The following is a 23,834-nucleotide window of genomic DNA, read 5'->3' on the forward strand; positions in this document are numbered from 1 at the left end:
CTCCGGCGCCTCTTCTTTGGGTTTTCTTCGTAAACCTGGACTCCTCTAGTGTCACAATTCCACCATCCAGTAAAACATCTACATCAATGCATTTTTTTTTGTAACGATATCCTCTCCACTGTTTAATAGTTACATTCCTGACGCCAAAATATAACCTGTGCGGACCCCACTGTCTACGCGGTGAGACTCCAGGCGTTCTTCCAATTGATATTGCGCATCCAATCCGGGCTGTACATTCGCTGAATGTAACATTGGCGAGGTCGATTGTTAGAAATCCATGTTTGCTATTGGCATAAAGCGATCCGCCGGCGCCAGCTATATTGTTCTTGAAATAAGAGTTTACAATCCTTAAATATCCATTGATTTTTGCAGTGATAGACAAGCAACAGCGGGATTTTTTTTTAAGGCACTTAAAGCATCATGGAAAGAACAGTTGTGGATTAGGACGTGTTGACAGTCGTCACAACTAATTGGCGTTTGTTGAAAATCGATTCCTGACAGCTCTAACCTGAATGTCTCCTGCTCATCATTTGTCTTTTGAAAATGAAATCCTTCAGGGCATAAAACGTGTGTAGTGGAGTATAAACCCTCAATAGTCAAACTTTTGTTGATATAAATACCTCGATGATCAATGGGAATATTGCGATCGGCTTTACAGCTATATGGGCATTCCTTGGTCCCACGTCCATCCAGATAAATGTACCCGCCATAGTCCACGTGATGAACGGCAAGGGCAATGGACTTACAAGGGAGACTTGGACTGCCACAAGTTTTGCAGTCATTTCCATGAAGAGACACAAATACTTCCGTGACTTTGGAACCTGAAATTGTTAATGAGAGCAAAAATGTGTATTGCTATGCGAAGAGGAAGGACCATTGTATAAAATATTATACAATTTTCTCAAAGCAGGTTTACCGTTTCAGAGTAGGAAGTCACTTAAATGCTGTTCAATGCCTTTTTTAGAACAAAAGTACTAAAAGAGCTAAAGTGACGACGTCATACACTCAACAACTTTTTATTCAAATATATGAAGAAAGAGACACCTAATTCGTATCAGAAATGTTTGATTCATTGTAGAAAGATTCTGTTAGATTTGTTACACAATATGAGATTTGCAATTATGTTACCTTGGCAACATACTGTGTCCCAGACCTCGGCCAGATTCTGCTCAACGATCAAAAGGGACCTTAAGCACGCGCGTTTTTGAGACGCGGAAGGCAACAACCGGAAGTGACCTGTTTTCCCTTTCAATTGTCTTCACTCAACCACATTTATAGTGGTAAGTATCTTCTCTCCATTAGAGATGATTAGTATGAAAATCTAGGAGACACCATTGTCCTGGCACGCGAAATGTTCTCTTCCGGTTGCCGTCCGCGTCTCAAAAACGCGCGTGCTTAATTAAGCTCCCTAAAGACAAATTAACGACCAAATGACCTAGCAACAACGTCACCAATGAGGGCTTTTGACGTCTTGTAAGATCTTCCTCGGGAAAATTACTTTGAAATTACGTTAAGCTTGAGAAAATTTTTAACAAACTCTGAATTCATAGTTCTTTTACCAGTTTTTTTTTTTTGTAAGTTTTTAACGAATTTTGCTCGGATGCGTTTTGAGGCATATTGTGTAAAACTCATCCTCGGAGACCCAGGGGCAGTTAGTCGGGTCGATAAAATGTCCGCGGTGAAAGTTTACTGTAAGATCGAGACGACCCGACTAACTGCCCCTGGGTCTCCGAGGATGTGTAAAACTACGCCTTCAAATAATATCTATTTAAAGTCCTGTATTTCATAACACGTGATAAAAGGGGAAAAAACGAAGTTAAAAAAAGGTAAAGAAACCGCGACCCTCAGGTATCCAACCGACTCCAGCAAGCTAGCGCACTTTACAGTGAAGCATACGGCATAGTGATCGTCACAATGCCCGTCTCTACGCTACGCTAATCTAACAAATGAAAACGTGGCTAAACAAATTCCTTAAAAGTTACAGGAACATAAAACCAACAAAGGCTTTCTTTAAGACACCGTGGTGTTGCTATGGTAACTACCCACAGCTATAACTTGTCAAGTGAATGATCTTGCCATTTTGGACACTAAACAGGTAATACATACCTTCAATCATCAATCAAACAACAGGTTCCTTAAAGTATGGGAATCAGTGCGTTACTAATCACAACCATGGCCACTTGTCAAGAGTGAAGTTCGACCTCAAATTTTTATTTCTCACTGGGACCGTTAGACCGGCAAGGAATGCAAAACTATTTTAAATATGGTTTATCTTGAATCATCGTTGCGTATTCATAAACGAGCGGTCATCGAACGACTTGGCAATAACACTGATGTATTATTTAAGTTTTACCTCCGTGTACAGTTTTTCATTACCACGAAAACCCTGATTTCTATATTCAGAGTTTGACTTCGAGCGTGCTGCAAAAGAGAAGGAAATTGAAAGACTGCATATTTTTCTTAAACCATTCCCAAACACACAGAAATTCAACTTCTCCTTGCGAAAAAGAAGAGGCAAAAATCCTTTCATTTGATACTTACTTTGAAAAAGTCACTTGCAACGTTACAAAACGCACAAGATGATAGCATGTTAACACAACTTTTAATTAAAGTGATTTCGAATTAATAACGATGCTATTGAAAAAATGTTTAAATTGTCCTCAATTTCAATTTTGTCACAACGTTCTGCCGGTAAATTTAGCGCTACTGAGAAATTGCTCGAGGAATCACATAAGGAACTCGATCATTGTCTTAAAAGAATTATCGTATGACGTGTAAAAAATAGCTTAGCATTTGCTTAGTCTCTTTCCATCTCGATACTTGACAACCGTCGTCGGTGGTAAGTTATACAGTTTCCACAACTCGAAATTAAGTGAACAGTTTTTTCTCCTAATTTATCAATAGGTGACACTTCCACACTGAGCTGGTGCCGTCTATTTCGTTAAAATTACTGAGTTCTATGCATATCACTTCGGCGGTCAAGTAGCTGGAATCTTTGTCCAAGACTCACACCGTAGAAAGAATATCTACAAAGCCTGTGAGACAGACTATTTTTCGGAGTTAGGATTTTGAATTTTCAAGTTGGATTTCGAGTTGGGTTTTCCAGTTGGATTTCGAGTTGGAAGTTCTTTGACCGGCTTACGCGACTCCTACGTTCGCGACAGAACGTATACAAAACATTGACCCCAGCTCCATGGACCACTCCTATGGATCACCCCTCAATTTGTGAAGTTACAAACAAAAAATTCTTCGAATGAAAGAGAGACTTATATGGACAAATGAAACAGAAGCCCATGACTAGGAGCGAACAACAAGTTAGTTTTTTTGTGATTTGTCTTTGAGCTCAAGTGTGAATTTCATTCTCGGGAAATTCAATCCAAAAGTAAATCGCAGACTGTGAAAACGCCATGACAGGAATATAGATCGTTTTCACTGTCACGCAATAAAAAAATAAATCGAAAACCATCCAGTGGAAAAAGTCAAGATTTCGTGATGTTGTAGAAGATAAATGAAGAAGAAACTTCGCCAAGTTTTAGGCCTGTGCGTTTCCCCAAACTTCAGATATTCGTCGAAATGTTTCACAGAAATTTACAGAGCCCAGTATGAAAACGCCATGTTGGTGCACATCTGTGGTGCACCAATATGGCGGCCGGAAAATAGTGTCAACATCTGTTACTTACTTTGGCTATCTAGGCGAGTGATCATCTGTACTGAACAGACAGCTATTTACCTAAGCACTTTTCCTAATGCTTTAAATTCTAAAAAGGCTCAAAACCATGAGATAAATATATATTTCTCAATAAACTCGATCGTCGCCTCATGTCACGCACCGCTATAACTCAGAAATTCAAAATGCTCTGGTTTCCAAACGAAGCACGCTATTGAGCTTTAAAATTGCAAATGGATACAAATTTACCGCCTCTTATGCCTGATGAGGATAAAAACTTTCGTGGCTCTTTAGTTTTGGATTTTAAAAAATGATGACGTCCCGTGAAAACGATCTATAGAGCTGTTGTTCATTATGGGCTACTTATTTAATAAACTATCTCTTATAGATACTCATACCACCTCTTTGATAGCTCCAAAGGGATTTGTCTATAACCTGCACTTCAAAAATACATTTATTCTATTGATCGAGTCCTTCACCGGAACAAATAATTTTTAATGAGCCCAACGAATTATCCTGCCCCAAACTGAGTGGCTTCATAGCTCAGTTGGTAGAGTAGTCTAAGCGGATTGCACCAGCATCGCAGCGGTCATAGGTTTGAATTCAGTAGGAGCAGGAGCCCAATTTTACCTGCGTTGAAGCCAACTGAATTTTTCTGGGGTGTATAAGAGACATTATTCCTTAAATCGTCCAGACAAGTGCGAGGATCACTTCCCTCTTTCGTCTTCAGATTAGGGAGTTTAAGCAAAGACGACGGCTACGGCGGCAACGCCACAAAGCAAGAATATTAATGGTAAAAAAGAAAAAATATTTGTGCCGCACGTGCAACTCGAATTTCCGTGCATTTCTCTGCCGTATTCCACAAAACAACAACGTGAAATCACCAAATATTAGGTTTTGACGACAACGTGTGCATATAACAATGAAACATTCATTTTCTGTTTTCACTTTAAAACCGTTCGTACCTATTCAGTTACAGGATAGTTTGCCTGTACTGTACAAGGTGAACAAGATGGAATAATCACAAAATACTTGCAATAGCGCTAACTTATATTTTGGACTGACGCTTTCGTTGCCGTAGCCCTCGTCTTTGCTTAAACTCCCTATTTTTCTGCATGTAACTTTACAAAATTAGGGGTGGTCCACAAGGGTAGTCCATGAGCAGGGTCCTTGAAGGGGTCCATGGACTGGGTCCAGAGGGGTGGTCCATGGACCTGGGGTCCATGTTTTGTATACGTCGTTCGTGACGTTGTTCATTTGCCTTTCTTTATGTATTCAATCCTCTGAACTACTTTGCCTCTGATTGGTTTCTGACAGGCACAATATACCGTTATATTTAGAGGCTTTTTTTTTTCTTAAAAAGAGCCATAGCATTGTAGCCACCTGCAATTGTATAGATGTTATGGGTCTGCGTGAACCCGCGCGCGTTTCCCGTTGAGTTTAATACCTCTTTGTTTAGTGATGCGTTTTTCCCGTGCTGCTCGCTCTGGGCTCATTTATATTTGCAAGATATCATTTAGCTCTCCAGGAAAATTTGCTCTGGAAGGACAAACTCTAACATTTTCCGTTAAGATGGATATAGCTTGCATTATATATGTGACACTGGGCTCGGCTTTTTGATATTATTGCAAGATGTGTTGTTTGTTGTCACGAATATATATCTTTGTCTAGAGTCGCCAGAGACTACTGAAACTTTGGTTGTAAAGCTATTAGCTTAGTTTTAGAGAGCGTTTGGTGTCGCAGAGAATGTGTTTCTTGTATTTTTTTATATCCAGCATTTAATCTTCTGATCTCGATGCCTAGGATTTTGACCTCCATTGCTGGCTATGTGCTCTAGTCATGTCTAGCTGGCAGCATACGATTCTAGTACAGATTTATATCTAACACGCGCAAGTCTGTTGACTGTTGGAGGGGGCATTGGGGTCTATAAGAAACCGAAAAATTTTCACCCAAAACCAAAAAACCGAAATAACTTATGATTTAGACTAAAACCGAAAAAAGAGTACAAAACAAACAAAACCATCAAAACCGAAAGTTTACAGACCCGGATTTTCAAAACCTTAATCGATCTGATACATTAGTGGCACTGGAGGATACAGACTAAACTATGTTAATTTCATCACTGTATGTAGATGCTATTTGTAAATGAGGCATAACTTCTAGTGTCTGTTTAAATTAGGGATTTCGCAAACGCAAAAAGCTATCCTATAGCTCTGAAAACTACCATCGGAAATCGAGAATTTTGAGAAGCTAGGCGTTGATTCAGAGATTCGATTGAAATCTTGCGGCAATCAGTCACCTACGACCTGTCTTGACCGCAAAATGGTCTAACATGCAATTGCACAGTTTAATTGTTACCTTTTTTGTGGTCTTCGGAAACTTAGTGTGACGTTTTAAGAAAAAAGTACTTGACTTGACTTTTTAAAGCAGGAGTCGATTATTGAACTCGCTGCCCTTCCATATCGTGACCTTCCTCCAAACGGAAAATTTGGAGATGCCCCTAGCTCATCCTGCTGGCCTTGTAAATTGGTGTCATCGGTACTGATGTCAACATCTTCGTCAATGCTTTCACTGGCTTCTTCCTCTTCACCCTTGTTTGGATCTCCACCTTGCCTGAAGTTCATATGCACTTTATCACCAACTTCGAGGTGGCGTTGATAAAGAAATGTTGGCAATGTCCCATGCTTAGCCATTGGTGTCTCTTGCCGCACTGTCCTTTGTCTTGCTGCTGCACTATATGATGAGGCCCAGTTGCGCGATATTTAACAGTCAAGTGAAGAAAGGTTGGCCGCAGGTAAAGGTGTCACCAACGTTACATTTTGAAGAGACACATTGGTGTTGGGCTTAGGGTACCACAGTGTATAGCGCGTTTCACGCTCTCCTCCACAGGTGCACCAAACGATTCGACATATTCACTTTAGATGCCGCGTATTCTCGGTGCAATTAAGTCTTCCTATGTGAATTATCAGATATTTGACGGCTAGATAGGGTCAATTACGACAACCTCGTTCTCAGTAATTACCTCTTTGTAAATTGAGACCCTGGGAACGATGATGCAATTACGACTGATCAACAAGGATTTTTCATGATCGATTAGGCTTTCAGTCCTTTCATTGTAATGTAAATCATTATATTGATTCCATTGACTTACCAAACACCGTTCTTTAGCTTCTGCAGGCTTCTCTCTTACTTTTTCACTTTGCACCTGAACTTGTTTTTCTCTCTGAAATTCTACCATTTTTTCCCCTCTTCATAAAAAAAGGCGACACAGTCCACAATTGCTTCTTGACTTTCTTCCTTTGAAGCTGAACTTACTGACACTCTAAGGAAGGCCATTGATAACAACCTATACACCTGTGGTATTTTTTTGGATTTCTCGAAGGCATTTGACACTGTAAATCATGAAATATTACTCAAGAAGTTAGAATCATATGGCGTTAGAGGCCTTCCCTTGAGATGGTTCAATAGCTACCTAAGAAACAGGAAGCAGTACACTGCACTTGGAGATATAAAATCGCCCATGCAAACTATGACCTGTGGAATTCCACAGGGGAGCACACTAGGACCTCTGCTGTTTCTTATTTACATCAATGACTTGCCGAACTGCTCTGATAAATTAAGCTTTAAAATTTTTGCTGAGGATACCAACATATTCGCCTCGGCAAGCAACCTAAAAACTCTTGAAGCTCTAATGAATTCTGAACTTGAAAAGGTGAAAGAATAGTGCGATGTAAATAAATTGTCGATAAATATGTCAAAAACTAACTTCATGATAATTAAGTCTACCAGGAAGAAAGATATGCCTGTACGTATTCAAATTAGAAATAGCAATGGAACGAGCCATCCTTTAGTCCGTAAAAATCATATTAAGTATCTAGGGGTAATGATTGATGACTGTGTCTCGTGGAGGTATCATATTTCGCAATTCTGCTCTCAAATCTCGAGGAATATCGGCATTATATCAAAGCTAAGACATTACTTATCTACAAAGTAACTTAAGCAAATTTATTATAACCTCATTTATCCTTATATAGCATACGCAATTTTGGCATGGGGCAGCACCTATATCTCCTCCTTGCAGAAAGTTCAGGTTAAGCAAAAGCATGTTGCTCGATTAATATTCTTCGCAAATATACGTGGTAAAGATACTGAGAGTGCTCTCCCATTGCTGAACTTGCTAGACATGCTCACCGTATATAACATTTATTCTTTACACGTCTTAAAAAAGGCCAACTTCTGGCACAAAGGTCTACTACCTGATGTATTTCGCAACACTTTCCAGTATGCTAACGAAGTGCATAGCTACAATACTAGACATGCAGCCCAAAAAAATTTATATAAGCCACGTATAAGGACGAACACTGGCAAACAAATGATTTCATTTAAAGCTATTGATCTTTGGAAGTCTATCCCACAAAATCTTAAAGATCTGAATGTGCACACTTTTTCTAAAACTATCAAAAATTTCTTACTCCTAGAGCAATATTCAAAGAAACCTGTCTCTTGAATTTAAGTATTATCTCTTGACTTGTCCTCTGAACCTCTGCTATATCTTACTTTACTACAATTATTATTTTTAATGATGTTTTTTGTCTCCGACCTCTTTCTATTTCCTCGCCTGTATCAAATGTAACATCAATAGGTAACATGGGGCCAACTAAGAAACCGAATGGTTTATTTGGCCACCATGCTCAAGCTCTTTTACTTAATACAATAGTAACATCGTCAGCAACTAACTACAAATGTATGTAATTAAACTAAGTAACTGCATCAAGAGGAAATAAATTGAATTGAATTGAATTGAATTGAATTGAACACGTTGGCAGCCATATCTCGCAACCTGACCTTTAGTGACAAGCAAGGTCAAAGTCCCAGATCAAAGGCACACGACCATAGAGGTTGAGGTTTGTTACGCCTTCCTCTCAATCGTGACGTCTGCGTTTGGCTCCCGCGGCACGCCCTCGTGGTTGAGGAAACCAGAAACCAGAAACCAAACAGGCAAAACCGAAAACTCCGTTGGATACCATATCCGAAAAACCGCTTGTATTTTGGCCGAAGACCAAATGCTAAAATAAGGAAAAATACAAAACCGTAACAGACACAAAAACCGAAAAACCGCCCTAAACAATGGCCGAAACCGAAAATCCCAACGCTCCCTCCTGTTAGCGTAAAGTATCTGCCACTTCACATGGCTTTGTTCAGGAAAGACCATTGTCGTGATCCTCCATATTGATCTCATTAGTTGCTGGTATTGGTTCTCTGTACTTTAGCTGCTATTGCAACTCGTACATGTGTGACAATGTTGGACATTCAGTGGCTTGGTACAAATTGCTTAACCGGGTATTTCTTGGCCAACGAATTAGAATCCAACTTAAAAGTCCACTCTGCGGTTAGCTTTCATTTGTTAGTTAGGAAGACAATATAATAAGACAGTTTAATTTCGTTATCCAGCATATATACTCGGCCTTAGTCGAGTCAAAAAGAAACCAGCAGAATGAAAAAATAAGAAACTGAATTTTTATGAAAAAGTAAAAATAAAAAAGAATCACCCACAGTACCGCGTTTTCAGTTGGTTACCCATCAAAGCACAAACCCTGGCCGACAGGGCTTAACTTCGTTGATAAGACGGGAGCCAGTGCTTTCCTTGTGGTATTATTCGCAGGCGATACTAAGGGAAGAGTCATGAAACTAGAGAAATGAGATTCCTGGTTTAAACGGATCTTTCGAACAATCTGGCACTTTTTTTGCGAAACCTTTTTGTCCCGTCTGTTCTTGTTGTTCGAAATCCAACTCGAAAATCCAACTAAAAAATCCAGCTCCAAAAACAAACTCGAAAATCCAACTCGAGATCCAACTCGAAATCCTAACTCGGTAAACGGGCAACCTCTACCAAAATATTATTTCATAAAGATGACAGGCAAAAGTGATTCTAGCAATAGAAATTAACAAATTACCTGAGTTTTTGCTTGACCACGCTAACATGAAGAAAGTCGTTATCAAAATTTGTTTATACGCCATTGCCGGTGACTAATGTTTGGCCCACATGATTAATACTGATCTCATATTTGTAAAAGATTTCTGTGATTATGACTGGCCAATACAAAATGCTTCAAACCAAATCAACACGAAAAATAAAAGTTGAATGGAAAGCGAAATGCGATTCTGTTTGTTTTATTAAGTGCGGGAATTTCAAATGCTCGGAAGGGGGGTGGGGATGTTGAAGTATCGAGTTGAGCGGCACATTATTTGATACTAACTTTGAAAAAGTCATTTACATTGTTAGGCCTTGTTTTTACTGGCGTACACTAGTGAAAACGAACGTTGACATAAGCATTAAATAACAACCACGGCATCCGCCATTTTGTTCAAATGCTCACACGCGGAAAATCTGGAAGGAGTGCTTTAATTGGTCATACGTAGCAAATTTCCTTGTGCTTATGCTGCGTTTCGTTTTCGACGCCAGCGAGCGCAAGCATAAGCGCATGCACAAGAAAAAGGAAAAAAAATGATCCTTATGCTTGTGCTGGCGTTTGTGCTTATTCTTGCGTCAACCCCGTTTTCACGATGAAGTAAGCGCTCTTATGCTTGCGCTTGTGGTTGCGTTGCTTGTGAAAACCGGGCTTAATGGAAGGCACAAGATGATAGCATGCAACACAACTTTTAATTAAAATGATTTCGAATTCATTACGATACTATGGAAGAAATTCTAAATTGTCCCCAATTTAAATTTTGTCGGAAAGCTCTGGGTACATTTAGCACCACTGAGAAATTGCTCGAGGAATCAAATAAGGAACTCGATAGTGTCTTTCGATCTCGATACTTGACATTCATCGTGGTAAGTTACACTTTCTACAACTCGAAATTGAGTAAACAGTTTTTATTCTTAAATTATTTATCAATAGCTGACACTTTCACAATGAGCTGGTGCCGTCTATTTCGTAAAAATAGTTATTGAGTTATATGTAATTTTTTGTCCTTTTCGATTGTCTCTTTCCAATCAGCCCTCGGGTTACACTCTTTTTTCCCGCCCTAGGCTGAATATTCTTATTTTTCTGCCGATTTTAGGCTGATAATATTCTTGTATTATTCTTAAACTATAGCTTATGACATTTCCGTTTTTGAATTTATTGGGGTATCAATTACAAGTGTTTGGTATCTAGATCTGTTTTCGCTAGGTTTTGTTACTTAAAAAGAAAGAATTAGTCATAAAACTTTTTAGCGGTTTAGTTAATGTCTTTTGTGCTGACTACTGTACGTATGTATTACATGTACCGTTCATCGAACTGTCATTAGCGTTGAACATTTTGTTATAGCTAGCGCAGGTTGTTTCGTTTTGTTGGCTAGTTTCGCCGTTCAGAGAAAGGAATAATTTTATACGGTTAAGTTAAAAACAAAATTGTATTGTATTTACAGATGTTTCAACATACAAAATTATATCTATCCTTTTCAAAATCTCAGCCTCGGCTTTATTCTTAAAATATTCTTCAAATTTCGCAAATTTCAGCCTTGATTCTTATAAAAAGAAAGTGTATCTTTATCAAGTATGACAAAGCATTAAATTGTGAGACAGGCAGGAATGTGGGGTTTTCTTGAGCTTCAAGCTGCCGTGCCTTTTTTAAATCATATGCCAAGTTATCGCGAACAGCAAAAAAATAAAACACTGCCAAAGCGGGGAGGTTCCTCGACTGAATTAACAAACAAAACGGAAAGAGCGTCTTCCGTTTATTTGACCAGAACCACAAAGGGAACGAAAGTAAACAGCCCTAGCTAATCAATGCTTTTACGTAGCTTACTATCATAACTCTACACATCAAGGAGTAATTTCATCCGATTAGCAGTGGTGTGATCCCAATAAATCAAAAATCAAGGTTTCAAATAAGCCAGAATCACTTAAGCATTAAACCCAAGCGTTGAAAGAACGTGTGGTGACGTGAAAAAATTATAATCAAGTAGTTGAGAACTAAAGACGTTTTGAAACGTTATAGGTTTTATAGTGACAATGCGCCGGAACCTCTGTCCAGGAATCGTACTATAGAAATATCTACCAAAATATTGTTTCTTAGGGATAAAAGGCGCAAATGATTCTAGCTATAAGAATACAAAAGCAATGGAAAGAAAATATTTAGGTTTTGACAAATAACCTGAGTTTTTGCTGGGCGACGCTAGAATGAAGAGAGTCCCTATTTATGTTTGCGCATATGATTGATCTCCTCCCCTTAAAAGGCCGCTGTAAATAAGGCTGGCTAATCCAAACTGTTTCGAACTAAAGCACCACAACAAATGAAAGTTGATTGGAAAGCAAAACGCAAATCCGCTTTTTTTATTACAACATTCGTATTCAAATTTGAATAAGGACAATTTTTTTTTCGCAGGGACGGAAGAAAAGGACTTGCTTGCTTGCTTCCAGTTGCTGCCCAGCGGCCCGACTCGGACTCTTCCTTCACTTGCTGCCCAGCGGCCTGCCTCGGACTCTTCCTCCAGTTAATGCCCAGCAGCCCGCCTCGGACTCTTCCTCCTCTTGCTGCCCAGCGGCCCGCCTCGGACTCTTCCTCCAGTTAATGCCCAGCGGCCCGCCTCGGACTCTTCCTCCACTTGCTGCCCAGCGGCCCGCCTCGGACTCTTCCTCTACTTGCTGCCCAGCGGCCCGCCTCGGACTCTTCCTCCACTTGCTGCCCAGCAGGCCACCTCAGACTCTTCCTCCAGTTGCTGCCCAGCGGCCCGCCTCTGACTCTTCCTCCAGTTGCTGCCCAGCGGCCCCTCTCAAACTCTTCCTCCACTTGCTGCCCAGCGGCTCGCCTCGGACTCTTCCTCCACTTGCTGCCCAGAGGCCCGCCTCGGACTCTTCCTCCAGTTGCTGCCATGCAGCCCGCCTCGGACTCTGCCTCCAGTTGCTGCCCAGCGGCCCGCCTCGGAATCTTCATCCACTTGCTGCCCAGCGGCCCGCCTCAAACTCTTCCTCCACTTGCTGCCTAGCAGCCCACCTCGGACTTTTACTCCACTTGCTGCCTGCGGCACGCCTCGGACTCTGCCTCCAGTTGCTGCCAAGCGGCCCGCCTCGGACTCTTCCTCCAGTTGCTGCCCAGCGGCCCGCCTCGGACTCTTCCTTCACTTGCTGCCTAGCAGCCTACCTCGGACTTTTCCTCCACTTGCTGCCTGCGGCCCGCCTCCCACACAGCCTCCAGTTGCTGCCCAGCGGCCCGCCTCCCACTCTTCCTCCAGTTGCTGCACAGCGGCCCGCCTCAGACTCTTCCTCCAGTTGCTGCCCAGCGGCCCGCCTCGGACTCTTCCTGAACTTGCTGCCCAGCACCCCGCCTCGGACTTTTCCTCCAAATGCTGCCCAGCGGCTCGCCTCTGGCTCTTCCTCCAGTTGCTGCCCAGCGGCCCGCCTCCCACTCTTCCTCCAGTTGCTGCACAGCGGCCCGCCTCAGACTCTTCCTCCAGTTGCTGCCCAGCAGCCCGCCTCGGACTCTTCCTCCTCTTGCTGCCCAGCGGCCCGCCTCGGACTCTTCCTCCAGTTAATGCCCAGCGGCCCGCCTCGGACTCTTCCTCCACTTGCTGCCCAGCGGCCCGCCTCGGACTCTTCCTCTACTTGCTGCCCAGCGGCCCGCCTCGGACTCTTCCTCCACTTGCTGCCCAGCAGGCCACCTCAGACTCTTCCTCCAGTTGCTGCCCAGCGGCCCGCCTCTGACTCTTCCTCCAGTTGCTGCCCAGCGGCTCACCTCGGGCTCTTCCTCCAGTTGCTGCCCAGCGGCTCGCCTCGGACTCTTCCTCCACTTGCTGCCCAGAGGCCCGCCTCGGACTCTTCCTCCAGTTGCTGCCATGCAGCCCGCCTCGGACTCTGCCTCCAGTTGCTGCCCAGCGGCCCGCCTCGGAATCTTCATCCACTTGCTGCCCAGCGGCCCGCCTCAAACTCTTCCTCCACTTGCTGCCTAGCAGCCCACCTCGGACTTTTACTCCACTTGCTGCCTGCGGCCCGCCTCGGACTCTGCCTCCAGTTGCTGCCAAGCGGCCCGCCTCGGACTCTGCCTCCAGTTGCTGCCCAGCGGCCCGCCTCGGACTCTTCATCCACTTGCTGCCCAGCGGCCCGCCTCAAACTCTTCCTCCACTTGCTGCCTAGCAGCCCACCTCGGACTTTTACTCCACTTGCTGCCTGCGGCCCGCCTCGGACTCTGCCTCCAGTTGCTGCCAAGCGGCCCGCCTCGGACTCTGCCTCCAGTTGCTGCCCAGCGGCCCGCCTCGGACTCTTCCTTCACTTGCTGCCTAGCAGCCCACCTCGGACTTTTCCTCCACTTGCTGCCTGCGGCCCGCCTCGGACACTGCCTCCAGTTGCTGCCCAGCGGCCCGCCTCCGACTCTTCCTCCAGTTGCTGCACAGCGGCCCGCCTCAGACTCTTCCTCCAGTTGCTGCCCAGCGGCCCGCCTCGGACTCTTCCTGAACTTGCTGCCCAGCACCCCGCCTCGGACTTTTCCTCCAAATGCTGCCCAGCGGCTCGCCTCTGGCTCTTCCTCCAGTTGCTGCCCAGCGGCTCGCCTCGGACTCTTCCTCCAGTTGCTGCCTAGCGGCGGGCCTCGGACTCTTCCTCCAGTTGCTGCCCAGCGGCCCCTCTCAAACTCTTCCTCCACTTGCTGCCTAGCAGCCCACCTCGGACTTTTACTCCACTTGCTGCCTGCGGCCCGCCTCGGACTCTGCCTCCAGTTGCTGCCAAGCGGCCCGCCTCGGACTCTGCCTCCAGTTGCTGCCCAGCGGCCCGCCTCGGACTCTTCATCCACTTGCTGCCCAGCGGCCCGCCTCAAACTCTTCCTCCACTTGCTGCCTAGCAGCCCACCTCGGACTTTTACTCCACTTGCTGCCTGCGGCACGCCTCGGACTCTGCCTCCAGTTGCTGCCAAGCGGCCCGCCTCGGACTCTTCCTCCAGTTGCTGCCCAGCGGCCCGCCTCGGACTCTTCCTTCACTTGCTGCCTAGCAGCCTACCTCGGACTTTTCCTCCACTTGCTGCCTGCGGCCCGCCTCCCACTCTTCCTCCAGTTGCTGCACAGCGGCCCGCCTCAGACTCTTCCTCCAGTTGCTGCCCAGCGGCCCGCCTCGGACTCTTCCTGAACTTGCTGCCCAGCACCCCGCCTCGGACTTTTCCTCCAAATGCTGCCCAGCGGCTCGCCTCTGGCTCTTCCTCCAGTTGCTGCCCAGCGGCTCGCCTCGGACTCTTCCTCCAGTTGCTGCCTAGCGGCGGGCCTCGGACTCTTCCTCCAGTTCCTGCCCAGCGGCCCCTCTCGGACTCTTCCTCCACTTGCTGCCCAGTGGCCCACCTCGGACTCTTCCTCCACTTGCTGCTTAGCAGCCCACCTCGGACTTTTCCTCCACTTGCTGCCTGATTTCCGCCTCGAACCCTGTCTCCAGTTGCTGCCCAGCGGCTCGCCTCGGGCTCTTCCTCCAGTTGCTGCCCAGCGGCCCGCCTCGGATTCTTCCTTCACTTGCTGCTTAGCAGCCCACCTCGGACTTTTCCTCCACTTGCTGCCTGCGGCCCGCCTCGGACACTGCCTCCAGTTGCTGCCCAGCGGCCCGCCTCGAACTCTTCCTCCAGTTGCTGCACAGCGGCTAGCCTCGGGCTCTTCCTCTAGTTGCTGCCCAGCGGCGCGCCTCGGACTCTTCCTCCAGTTGCTGCCCAGCGGCCCGCCTCGGACTCTTCCTCAACTTGCTGCCCAGCACCCCGCCTCGGACTCTTCCTCCAGTTGCTGCCCAGCGGCTCGCCTCGGGCTCTTCCTTTAGTTGCTGCCCAGCGGCGCGCCTCGGACTCTTCCTCCAGTTGCTGCCTAGCGGCGCGCCTCAGACTCTTCCTCCAGTTGCTGCCCAGCGGCCCGCCTCGGACTCTTCCTCCACTTTCTGCCCAGTGGCCCACCTCGGACTCTTCCTCCACTTGCTGCCTAGCAGCCCACCTCGGACTTTTCCTCCACTTGCTGCCTGGAATCCGCCTCGGACTTTTCCTCCACTTGCTGCCTGGAATCCGCTTCGGACCCTGCCTCCAGTTGCTGCCCAGCGGCTCGCCTCGGGCTCTTCCTCAAGTTGCATTCCAGCGGCCCGCTTCGGACTCTTCCTCCACTTGCTGCCCAGCGGCGCACCTCAGACTCTTCCTCCAGTTGCCGCCCAGCGTTCTGCCTCGGACTCTTCCTCCACTTGCTGCCTAGCAGCCCACCTCAGGCTTTTCCTCCACTTGCTGCCTGCGACCTGCCTCGGACTTTGCCTCCAGTTGCTGCCAAGCGGCTCGTCTCAGGCTCTTCCTCAAGTTGCTGCCCAGCGGCCCGCCTCGGACTCTGCCTCCAGTTGCTGCTCAGCGGCCCGCCTCGGACTCTTCCTCCACTTGCTGCCCAGCGGCGCACCTTAGACTCTTACTCCAGTTGATGCCCAGCGTTCCGCCTTGGACTCTTCCTCCACTTGCTGCCTAGCAGCCCACCTCGAACTTTTCCTCCACTTGCTGCCTGCGGCCCGCCTCGGACCCTGCCTCCAGTTGCTGCCCAGCGGCCCGCCTCAGAATCTGCCTCCAGTTGCTGCCCAGCGGCCCGCCTCGGACTCTTCCTCAACTTCCTGCCCAGCGGCCCACCTCGGACTCTTCCTCCACTTGCTGCCTAGCAGCACACCTCGGACTTTTCCTCCACTTGCTGCCTGCGGCCCGCCTCTGACACTGCCTCCAGTTGCTTCCCAGCGGCGCACCTCAGACTCTTCCTCCAGTTGCTGCCCAGCGGCCCGCCTCGGACTCTTTCTCCACTTGCTGCCCAGCAGCCCGCCTCGGACTCTTCCTCCACTTGCTGCCCAGCACCCCGCCTCGGACTCTTCCTCCACTTGCTGTCCAGCACCCCGCCTCGGACTCTTCCTGCAGTTGCTGCCCAGCGGCTCGCCTCGGGCTCTTCCTCCAGTTGCTGCCCAACAGCTCCCCTCAGACTCTTCCTCCAGTGGCTGCCTAGCGGCGCGCCTTGGAGTCTTCCTCCAGTTGCTGCCCAGCGGCCCGCCTCGGAGTCTTCCTCCATTTGCTGCCCAGTGGCCCACCTCAGACTCTTCCTCCACTTGCTGCCTAGCAGGCCACCTCAGACTTTTCCTCCACTTGCTGCCTGCAGCCCGCCTCGGATCCTGCCTCCAGTTGCTGCCCAGAGGCCCGCCTCGGACTCTTCCTCCAGTTGCTGCCCAGCAGCCCGCCTCGGACTCTTTCTCCACTTGCTGCCTAGCAGCGCACCTCGGACTTCTCCTCCAGTTGCTGCCCAGCAGCTCGCCGCGGGCTCTTCCTCCAGTCGCTGCCCAGCGGCCCGCCTCGGACTCTTCCTCCACTTGCTGCCCAGCGGCCAGCCTCGGACTCTGCCTCCAGTTGCTGCCCAGCGGCCCGCCTCGGACTCTTCCTTCAGTTGCTGCCCAGCGGCTCGCCTCGGGCTCTTCCTCCAGTCGCTGCCCAGCGGCCCGCCTCGGACTCTTCCTCCACTTGCTGCCCAGCGGCGTGCCCTGGACTCTTCCTTTACTTGCTGCCCAGCACCTCGCAATTTTCGGGCCGAATCGGACTCCTTCTCCATTTGCGGCCCAGCGGCGCGACTCGGACTCCTTCTCCAGTTGCTGCCCAGCGGCCCGACTCGTACTCCTTCTCCAGTTGCTGCCTAGCAGCCCGACGCAACCTCCTTCTCCAGTTTCTGCCAGCGGTCCGACTCCTACTCCCGATGGCCCAATTCGGACTCCTTCTCCAGTTGCGACCCAGCGGCCCGACTCGGCCTCCTTCTCCAGTTGCTGCCATTTCAGACTCCTTTACCAGTTGTGGTCCAGCGGCCCGATTCGGACTCCTTCTCCAGTTGCTGCCCAGCGGCCCGATTCGGACTCCTTCTTGCTGCCCAGCGGCCTGACTCGGACTCTTTCTCCAGTTACTGCCTAGCAGCCCGACGCAACCTCCTTCTCCAGTTTCTGCCCAGCGGTCCGACTCCTACTCCCGATGGCCCAATTCGGACTCCTTCTCCAGTTGCGACCCAGCGGCCCGACTCGGACTCCTTCTCCAGTTGCTGCCCAGCGGCCCGACTCAGACTCCTTCTCCAGTTGCTGCCCAGCGGCCTGACTCGGACTCCTTCTCCAGTTGCTGCCCAGCGGCCCAACGCAACCTCCTTCTTCAGTTGCTACCCAGCAGCCCGATGCAACCTACTTCTCCTGTTGCTGCTTAGCGGCCCGATTCGGACTCCTTCTCCAGTTGCTGCCCAGCGGCCCGATTTGGACTCCTTCTCCATTTGCGGCCCAGCAGCCCGACTCGGACTCCTTCTCAGTTGCTGCCCAGCGGCCCGATTCGGACTCCTTCTTCATTAGCGGCCCATCGGCTCGACTCGGACTCCTTCTCCAGTTGCTGCCCAGCTGCCTGAGTCGGACTCCTTCTCCAGTTGCTGCCCATCGTTCCGATTCGGACTCCTTCTCCATTTGCGGCCCAGCGGCCCGACTCGGATTCCTTCTCCATTTGTGGCCCGACTCAGACTCCTTCTCCAGTTGCGGTCCGACTCGGCGTCCTTTTTCAGTTGCTGCGTACTCGGACTCATTTTCTTCTCCAGTTGCTGCCCAGCGGCCTGACTCGGACTCCTTCTCCAGTTATTGCCCAGCGGCCCGACTCGGACTCCTTCTCCAGTTGCGGCCCAGCTGCCCGATTCGGAGCCCTTCTCCAGTTGCTGCCCAGCGGCCCGATTCGGACTCCTTCTCCAGTTGCTGCCCAGCAGCCCGACTCAGACTCCTTGTCCAGTTGCAATCCAGCGGCCCGACTCGGACTCCTTCTCCAGTTGCTGCCCAGCGGCCCGATTCGGACTCCTTCTCCATTTGCGGCCCAGCGGCCCGATTCGGACTCCTTCTCCAGTTGCTGCCCAGTGGCCCGATTCGGACTCCTTCTTCATTTGCGGCCCAGCGGCTCGACTCGGACTCCTTCTCCAGTTGCTGCCCAGCGGCCCGATTCGGACTCCTTCTCCAGTTGCGACCCAGCGGCCCGACTCGGCCTCCTTCTCCAGTTGCTGCCATTTCAGACTCCTTTACCAGTTTTGGTCCAGCGGCCCGATTCGGACTCCTTCTCCAGTTGCTGCCCAGCGGCCCGATTCGGACTCCTTCTGCAGTTGCTGCCCAGCGGCCCGACTCAGACTCCTTCTCCAGTTGCACTCCAGCGGCCCGACTCGGAATCCTTCTCCAGTTGCTGCCCAGCGGCCTGACTCGGACTCTTTCTCCAGTTACTGCCTAGCAGTCCGACTCCTACTCCCGATGGCCCAATTCGGACTCCTTCTCCAGTTGCGACCCAGCGGCCCGACTCGGACTCCTTCTCCAGTTGCTGCCCAGCGGCCTGACTCGGACTCCTTCTCCAGTTGCTGCCTAGCAGCCCGACGCAACCTCCCTCTCCAGTTTCTGCCCAGCGGTCCGACTCCTACTCCCGATGGCCCAATTCGGACTCCTTCTCTAGTTGCGACCCAGCGGCCCGACTCGGACTCCTTCTCCAGTTGCTGCCCAGCTGCCTGACTTGGACTCCTTCTCCAGTTGCTGCCAAGCGGCCCGACTCGGCGTCCTTCTCCAGTTGCTGCCCAGCGGCCCGACTCAGACTCCTTCTCCAGTTGCTGCCCAGCGGCCTGACTCGGACTCCTTCTCCAGTTGCTGCCCAGCGGCCCAACGCAACCTCCTTCTTCAGTTGCTACTCAGCAGCCCGATGCAACCTCCTTCTTCAGTTGCTGCCCAGCAGCCCGACTCGGACTCCCTCTCCAGTTGCTGCCCAGCGTCCAGATTCGGACTCCTTCTCCATTTGCGGCCCAGCGGCCCGACGCAACCTCCTTCTCCAGTTGCTGCCCAGCAACACGACTCGGACTCCTTCTCCAGTTCCAGCCCAGCTGCCTGACTCGGACTCCTTTTCCAGTTGCTGCCAAGCGGCCCGACTCGGCGTCCTTCTCCAGTTGCTGCCCAGCGGCCCGACTCAGACTCCTTCTCCAGTTGCTGCCCAGCGGCCTGACTCGGACTCCTTCTCCAGTTGCTGCCCAGCGGCCTAACGCAACCTCCTTCTTCAGTTGCTACCCAGCGGCCCGATGCAACCTCCTTCTCCTGTTGCTGCTTAGCGGCCCGATTCGGACTCCTTCTCCAGTTGCTGCCCAGCGGCCCGATTTGGACTCCTTCTCCATTTGCGGCCCAGCAGCCTGACTCGGACTCCTTCTCAGTTGCTGCCCAGCGGCCCGATTCGGACTCCTTCTTCATTAGCGGCCCAGCGGCTCGACTCGGACTCCTTCTCCAGTTGCTGCCCAGCGGCCCGATTCGGACTCCTTCTTCATTTGCGGCCCAGCGGCCCGACTCGGACTCCTTCTCTAGTTGCTACCCAGCGGCCCGATTCGGACTCCTTCTTCATTTGCGGCCCAGCGGCTCGACTCGGACTCCTTCTCCAGTTGCTGCCCAGCGGCCCGATTCGGACTCCTTCTCCAGTTGCTACCCAGCGGCCCGATTCGGACTCCTTCTTCATTTGCGGCCCAGCGGCTCGACTCGGACTCCTTCTCCAGTTGCTGCCCAGCCGCCCGATTCGGACTCCTTCTTCATTTGCGGCCCAGCGGTCCGACTCGGACTCCTTCTCCAGTTGCTGCCCAGCGGCCTGACTCGGACTCCTTCTCCAGTTGCTGCCCAGCGGCCCGACTTGGACTCCTACTCCAGTTGTGGCCCAGCGGCCCGATTCGGACTCCTTCTCCAGTTGCTGCCCAGAGGCCCGATTCGGACTCCTTCTCCAGTTGCGGCCCAGCCGCCCGATTCGGACTCCTTCTCCAGTTGCTGCCCAGCGGCCTGACTTGGACTCCTTCTCCAGTTGCTGCCCAGCGGCCCGACTCGTACTCCTTTTTCATTTGCGGCCCAGCGGCTCGACTCGGACTCCTTCTCCAGTTGCTTCCCAGCGGCCTGACTCGGACTCCTTCTCCAGTTGCTACCCAGCGGCTCGATTCGGACTCCTTTTTCATTTGCGGCCCAGCGGATCGACTCGGACTCCTTCTCCAGTTGCTTCCCAGCGGCCTGACTCGGACTCCTTCTCCAGTTGCTGCCCAGCTGCCCGATTCGGACTCCTTCTCCAATTGAGGCCCAGCGGCCCGACTCGGACTCCTTCTCCAGTTGCTGCCCAGCGGCCCGATTCGGACTCCTTTTTCATTTGCGGCCCAGCGGCTCGAATCGGACTCCTTCTCCAGTTGCTGCCCAGCGCCCTGACTCGGACTCCTTCTCCAGTTGCTGCCCAGCGGCCCGACTCGGACTCCTTCTTCCGTTGCTGCCCAGCGGCCCGATTCGGACTCCTTCTCCATTTGTGGCCCAGCGTTCCGACTCGGACTCCTTCTCCGGTTGCTGCCCAGCGGCCCAATTCGGACTCCTTCTTCATTTGCGGCCCAGCGGCTCGACTCGGACTCCTTCTCCAGTTGCCGCTTAGCGGCCCGACTCGTACTCCTTCTCCAGTTGCTGCCCAGCGGCCCGATTCGGACTCCTTCTTCATTTGCGGCCCAGCGGCCCGACTCGGACTCCTTCTCCAGTTGCTACCCAGCGGCCCGATTCGGACTCCTTCTCCATTTGCGGCCCAGCGGCCCGACTCGGACTCCTTCTCCAGTTGCTGCCCAGCCGCCCGATTCGGACTCCTTCTCCATTTGCGGCCCAGCGGCCCGACTCGGACTCCTTCTCCAGTTGCTGCCCAGCGGCCCGATTCGGACTCCTTTTTCATTTGCGGCCCAGCGGCTCGACTCGGACTCCTTCTCTAGTTGCTTCCCAGCTGCCTGACTCGGACTCCTTCTCCAGTTGCTGCCCAGCGGCCCGACTCGGACTCCTTCTCCAGTTGCTGCCCAGCGGCCTGACTCGGACTCCTTCTCCAGTTGCTGCCCAGCGGCCCGACTCGGACTCCTTCTTCCGTTGCTGCCCAGCGGCCCGATTCGGACTCCTTCTCAATTTGTGGCCCAGCGTTCCGACTCGCACTCCTTCTCCGGTTGCTGCCCAGCGGCCCGATTCGGACTCCTTCATCATTTGCGGCCCAGCGGCTCGACTCGGACTCCTTCTCCAGTTGCCGCTTAGCGGCCCGACTCGTACTCCTTCTCCAGTTGCTGCCCAGCGGCCCGATTCGGACTCCTTCTTCATTTGCGGCCCAGCGGCCCGACTCGGACTCCTTCTCCAGTTGCTACCCAGCGGCCCGATTCGGACTCCTTCTCCATTTGCGGCCCAGCGGCCCGACTCGGACTCCTTCTCCAGTTGCTGCTTAGCGGCCCGACTCGTACTCCTTCTCCAGTTGATGCCCAGCGGCCCGATTCGGACTCCTTCTTCATTTGCGGCCCAGCGGCCCGACTCGGACTCTTTCTCCGGTTGCTGCCCAGCGGCCCGATTCGGACTCCTTCATCATTTGCGGCCCAGCGACTCGACTCGGACTCCGTCTTCAGTTGCCGCTTAGCGGCCCGACTCGTACTCCTTCTCCAGTTGCTGCCCAGCGGCCCGATTTGGACTCCTTCTCCATTTGCGGCCCAGCAGCCCGACTCGGACTCCTTCTCAGTTGCTGCCCAGCGGCCCGATTCGGACTCCTTCTTCATTAGCGGCCCATCGGCTCGACTCGGACTCCTTCTCCAGTTGCTGCCCAGCTGCCTGAGTCGGACTCCTTCTCCAGTTGCTGCCCATCGTTCCGATTCGGACTTCTTCTCCATTTGCGGCCCAGCGGCCCGACTCGGATTCCTTCTCCATTTGTGGCCCGACTCAGACTCCTTCTCCAGTTGCGGTCCGACTCGGCGTCCTTTTTCAGTTGCTGCGTACTCGGACTCATTTTCTTCTCCAGTTGCTGCCCAGCGGCCCAACGCAACCTCCTTCTCCTGTTGCTGCCCAGCGGCCCGATTTGGACTCCTTCTCCATTTGCGGCCCAGCAGCCCGACTCGGACTCCTTCTCAGTTGCTGCCCAGCGGCCCGATTCGGACTCCTTCTTCATTTGCGGCCCAGCGGCTCGACTCGGACTCCTTCTCCAGTTCCTGCCAGGCGGCCTGACTCGGACTCCTTCTTCAGTTGCTGCCCAGCGTCCCGATTCGGACTCCTTCTCCAGTTGCTGCCCAGCGGCCTGACTCGGACTCCTTCTCCAGTTATTGCCCAGCGGCCCGACTCGGACTCCTTCTCCAGTTGCGGCCCAGCTGCCCGATTCGGAGTCCTTCTCCAGTTGCTGCCCAGCGGCCCGATTCGGACTCCTTCTCCAGTTGCTGCCCAGCAGCCCGACTCAGACTCCTTGTCCAGTTGCAATCCAGCGGCCCGATTCGGACTCCTTCTTCATTTGCGGCCCAGCGGCCCGATTCGGACTCCTTCTCCAGTTGCTGCCCAGTGGCCCAATTCGGACTCCTTCTTCATTTGCGGCCCAGCGGCTCGACTCGGACTCCTTCTCCAGTTGCTGCCCAGCGGCCTGACTCGGACTCCTTCTCCAGTTGCTGCCCAGCGGCCCGACTTGGACTCCTACTCCAGTTGTGGCCCAGCGGCCCGATTCGGACTCCTTCTCCAGTTGCTGCCCAGCGGCCCGATTCGGACTCCTTCTCCAGTTGCGACCCAGCGGCCCGACTCGGCCTCCTTCTCCAGTTGCTGCCATTTCAGACTCCTTTACCAGTTGTGGTCCAGCGGCCCGATTCGGACTCCTTCTGCAGTTGCTGCCCAGCGGCCCGACTCAGACTCCTTCTCCAGTTGCACTCCAGCGGCCCGACTCGGAATCCTTCTCCAGTTGCTGCCCAGCGGCCTGACTCGGACTCTTTCTCCAGTTACTGCCTAGCAGCCCGACGCAACCTCCTTCTCCAGTTTCTGCCCAGCGCTCCGACTCCTACTCCCGATGGCCCAATTCGGACTCCTTCTCCAGTTGCGACCCAGCGGCCCGACTCGGACTCCTTCTCCAGTTGCTGCCCAGCGGCCTGACTCGGACTCCTTCTCCAGTTGCTGCCAAGCGGCCCGACTCGGCGTCCTTCTCCAGTTGCTGCCCAGCGGCCCGACTCAGACTCCTTCTCCAGTTGCTGCCCAGCGGCCTGACTCGGACTCCTTCTCCAGTTGCTGCCCAGCGGCCCAACGCAACCTCCTTCTTCAGTTGCTACCCAGCGGCCCGATGCAACCTCCTTCTTCAGTTGCTGCCCAGCAGCCCGACTCGGACTCCCTCTCCAGTTGCTGCCCAGCGTCCCGATTCGGACTCCTTCTCCATTTGCG

General features: G+C 51.3%; 3 protein-coding genes and 1 pseudogene across 3 annotated transcripts in view; 1 reads left to right on the plus strand and 3 right to left on the minus strand.

Annotated features, from left to right (window-relative positions):
* The window catches only part of LOC138037567 (uncharacterized), a 17,288-nt pseudogene extending 7,547 nt beyond the window's left edge, over nt 1-9,741 (minus strand).
* The window catches only part of LOC138029058 (putative helicase mov-10-B.1), a 222,651-nt gene that overhangs the window by 25,769 nt on the left and 173,048 nt on the right, over nt 1-23,834 (plus strand). The gene's annotated exons all lie outside the window — the stretch shown is intronic.
* Nucleotides 13,729-15,731, minus strand: LOC138037568 (armadillo repeat-containing X-linked protein 4-like). Its single transcript, XM_068883475.1, has 3 exons — nt 15,495-15,731; nt 14,640-15,102; nt 13,729-14,549 (listed from the first exon to the last, which is right to left on the minus strand). The coding sequence occupies exons 1-3, from the start codon at nt 15,729-15,731 to the stop codon at nt 13,729-13,731; spliced, it is 1,521 nt and encodes a 506-aa protein (XP_068739576.1).
* On the minus strand, nt 16,188-18,092 carry LOC138037569 (uncharacterized). Its single transcript, XM_068883476.1, has 2 exons — nt 17,827-18,092; nt 16,188-17,439 (listed from the first exon to the last, which is right to left on the minus strand). Exons 1-2 carry the CDS (start codon nt 18,090-18,092, stop codon nt 16,188-16,190), a joined length of 1,518 nt encoding a protein of 505 aa, XP_068739577.1.

This window comes from Montipora capricornis, chromosome 2 (assembly GCF_036669925.1).
Source record: "Montipora capricornis isolate CH-2021 chromosome 2, ASM3666992v2, whole genome shotgun sequence".
Classification (NCBI taxonomy): domain Eukaryota; kingdom Metazoa; phylum Cnidaria; class Anthozoa; order Scleractinia; family Acroporidae; genus Montipora; species Montipora capricornis.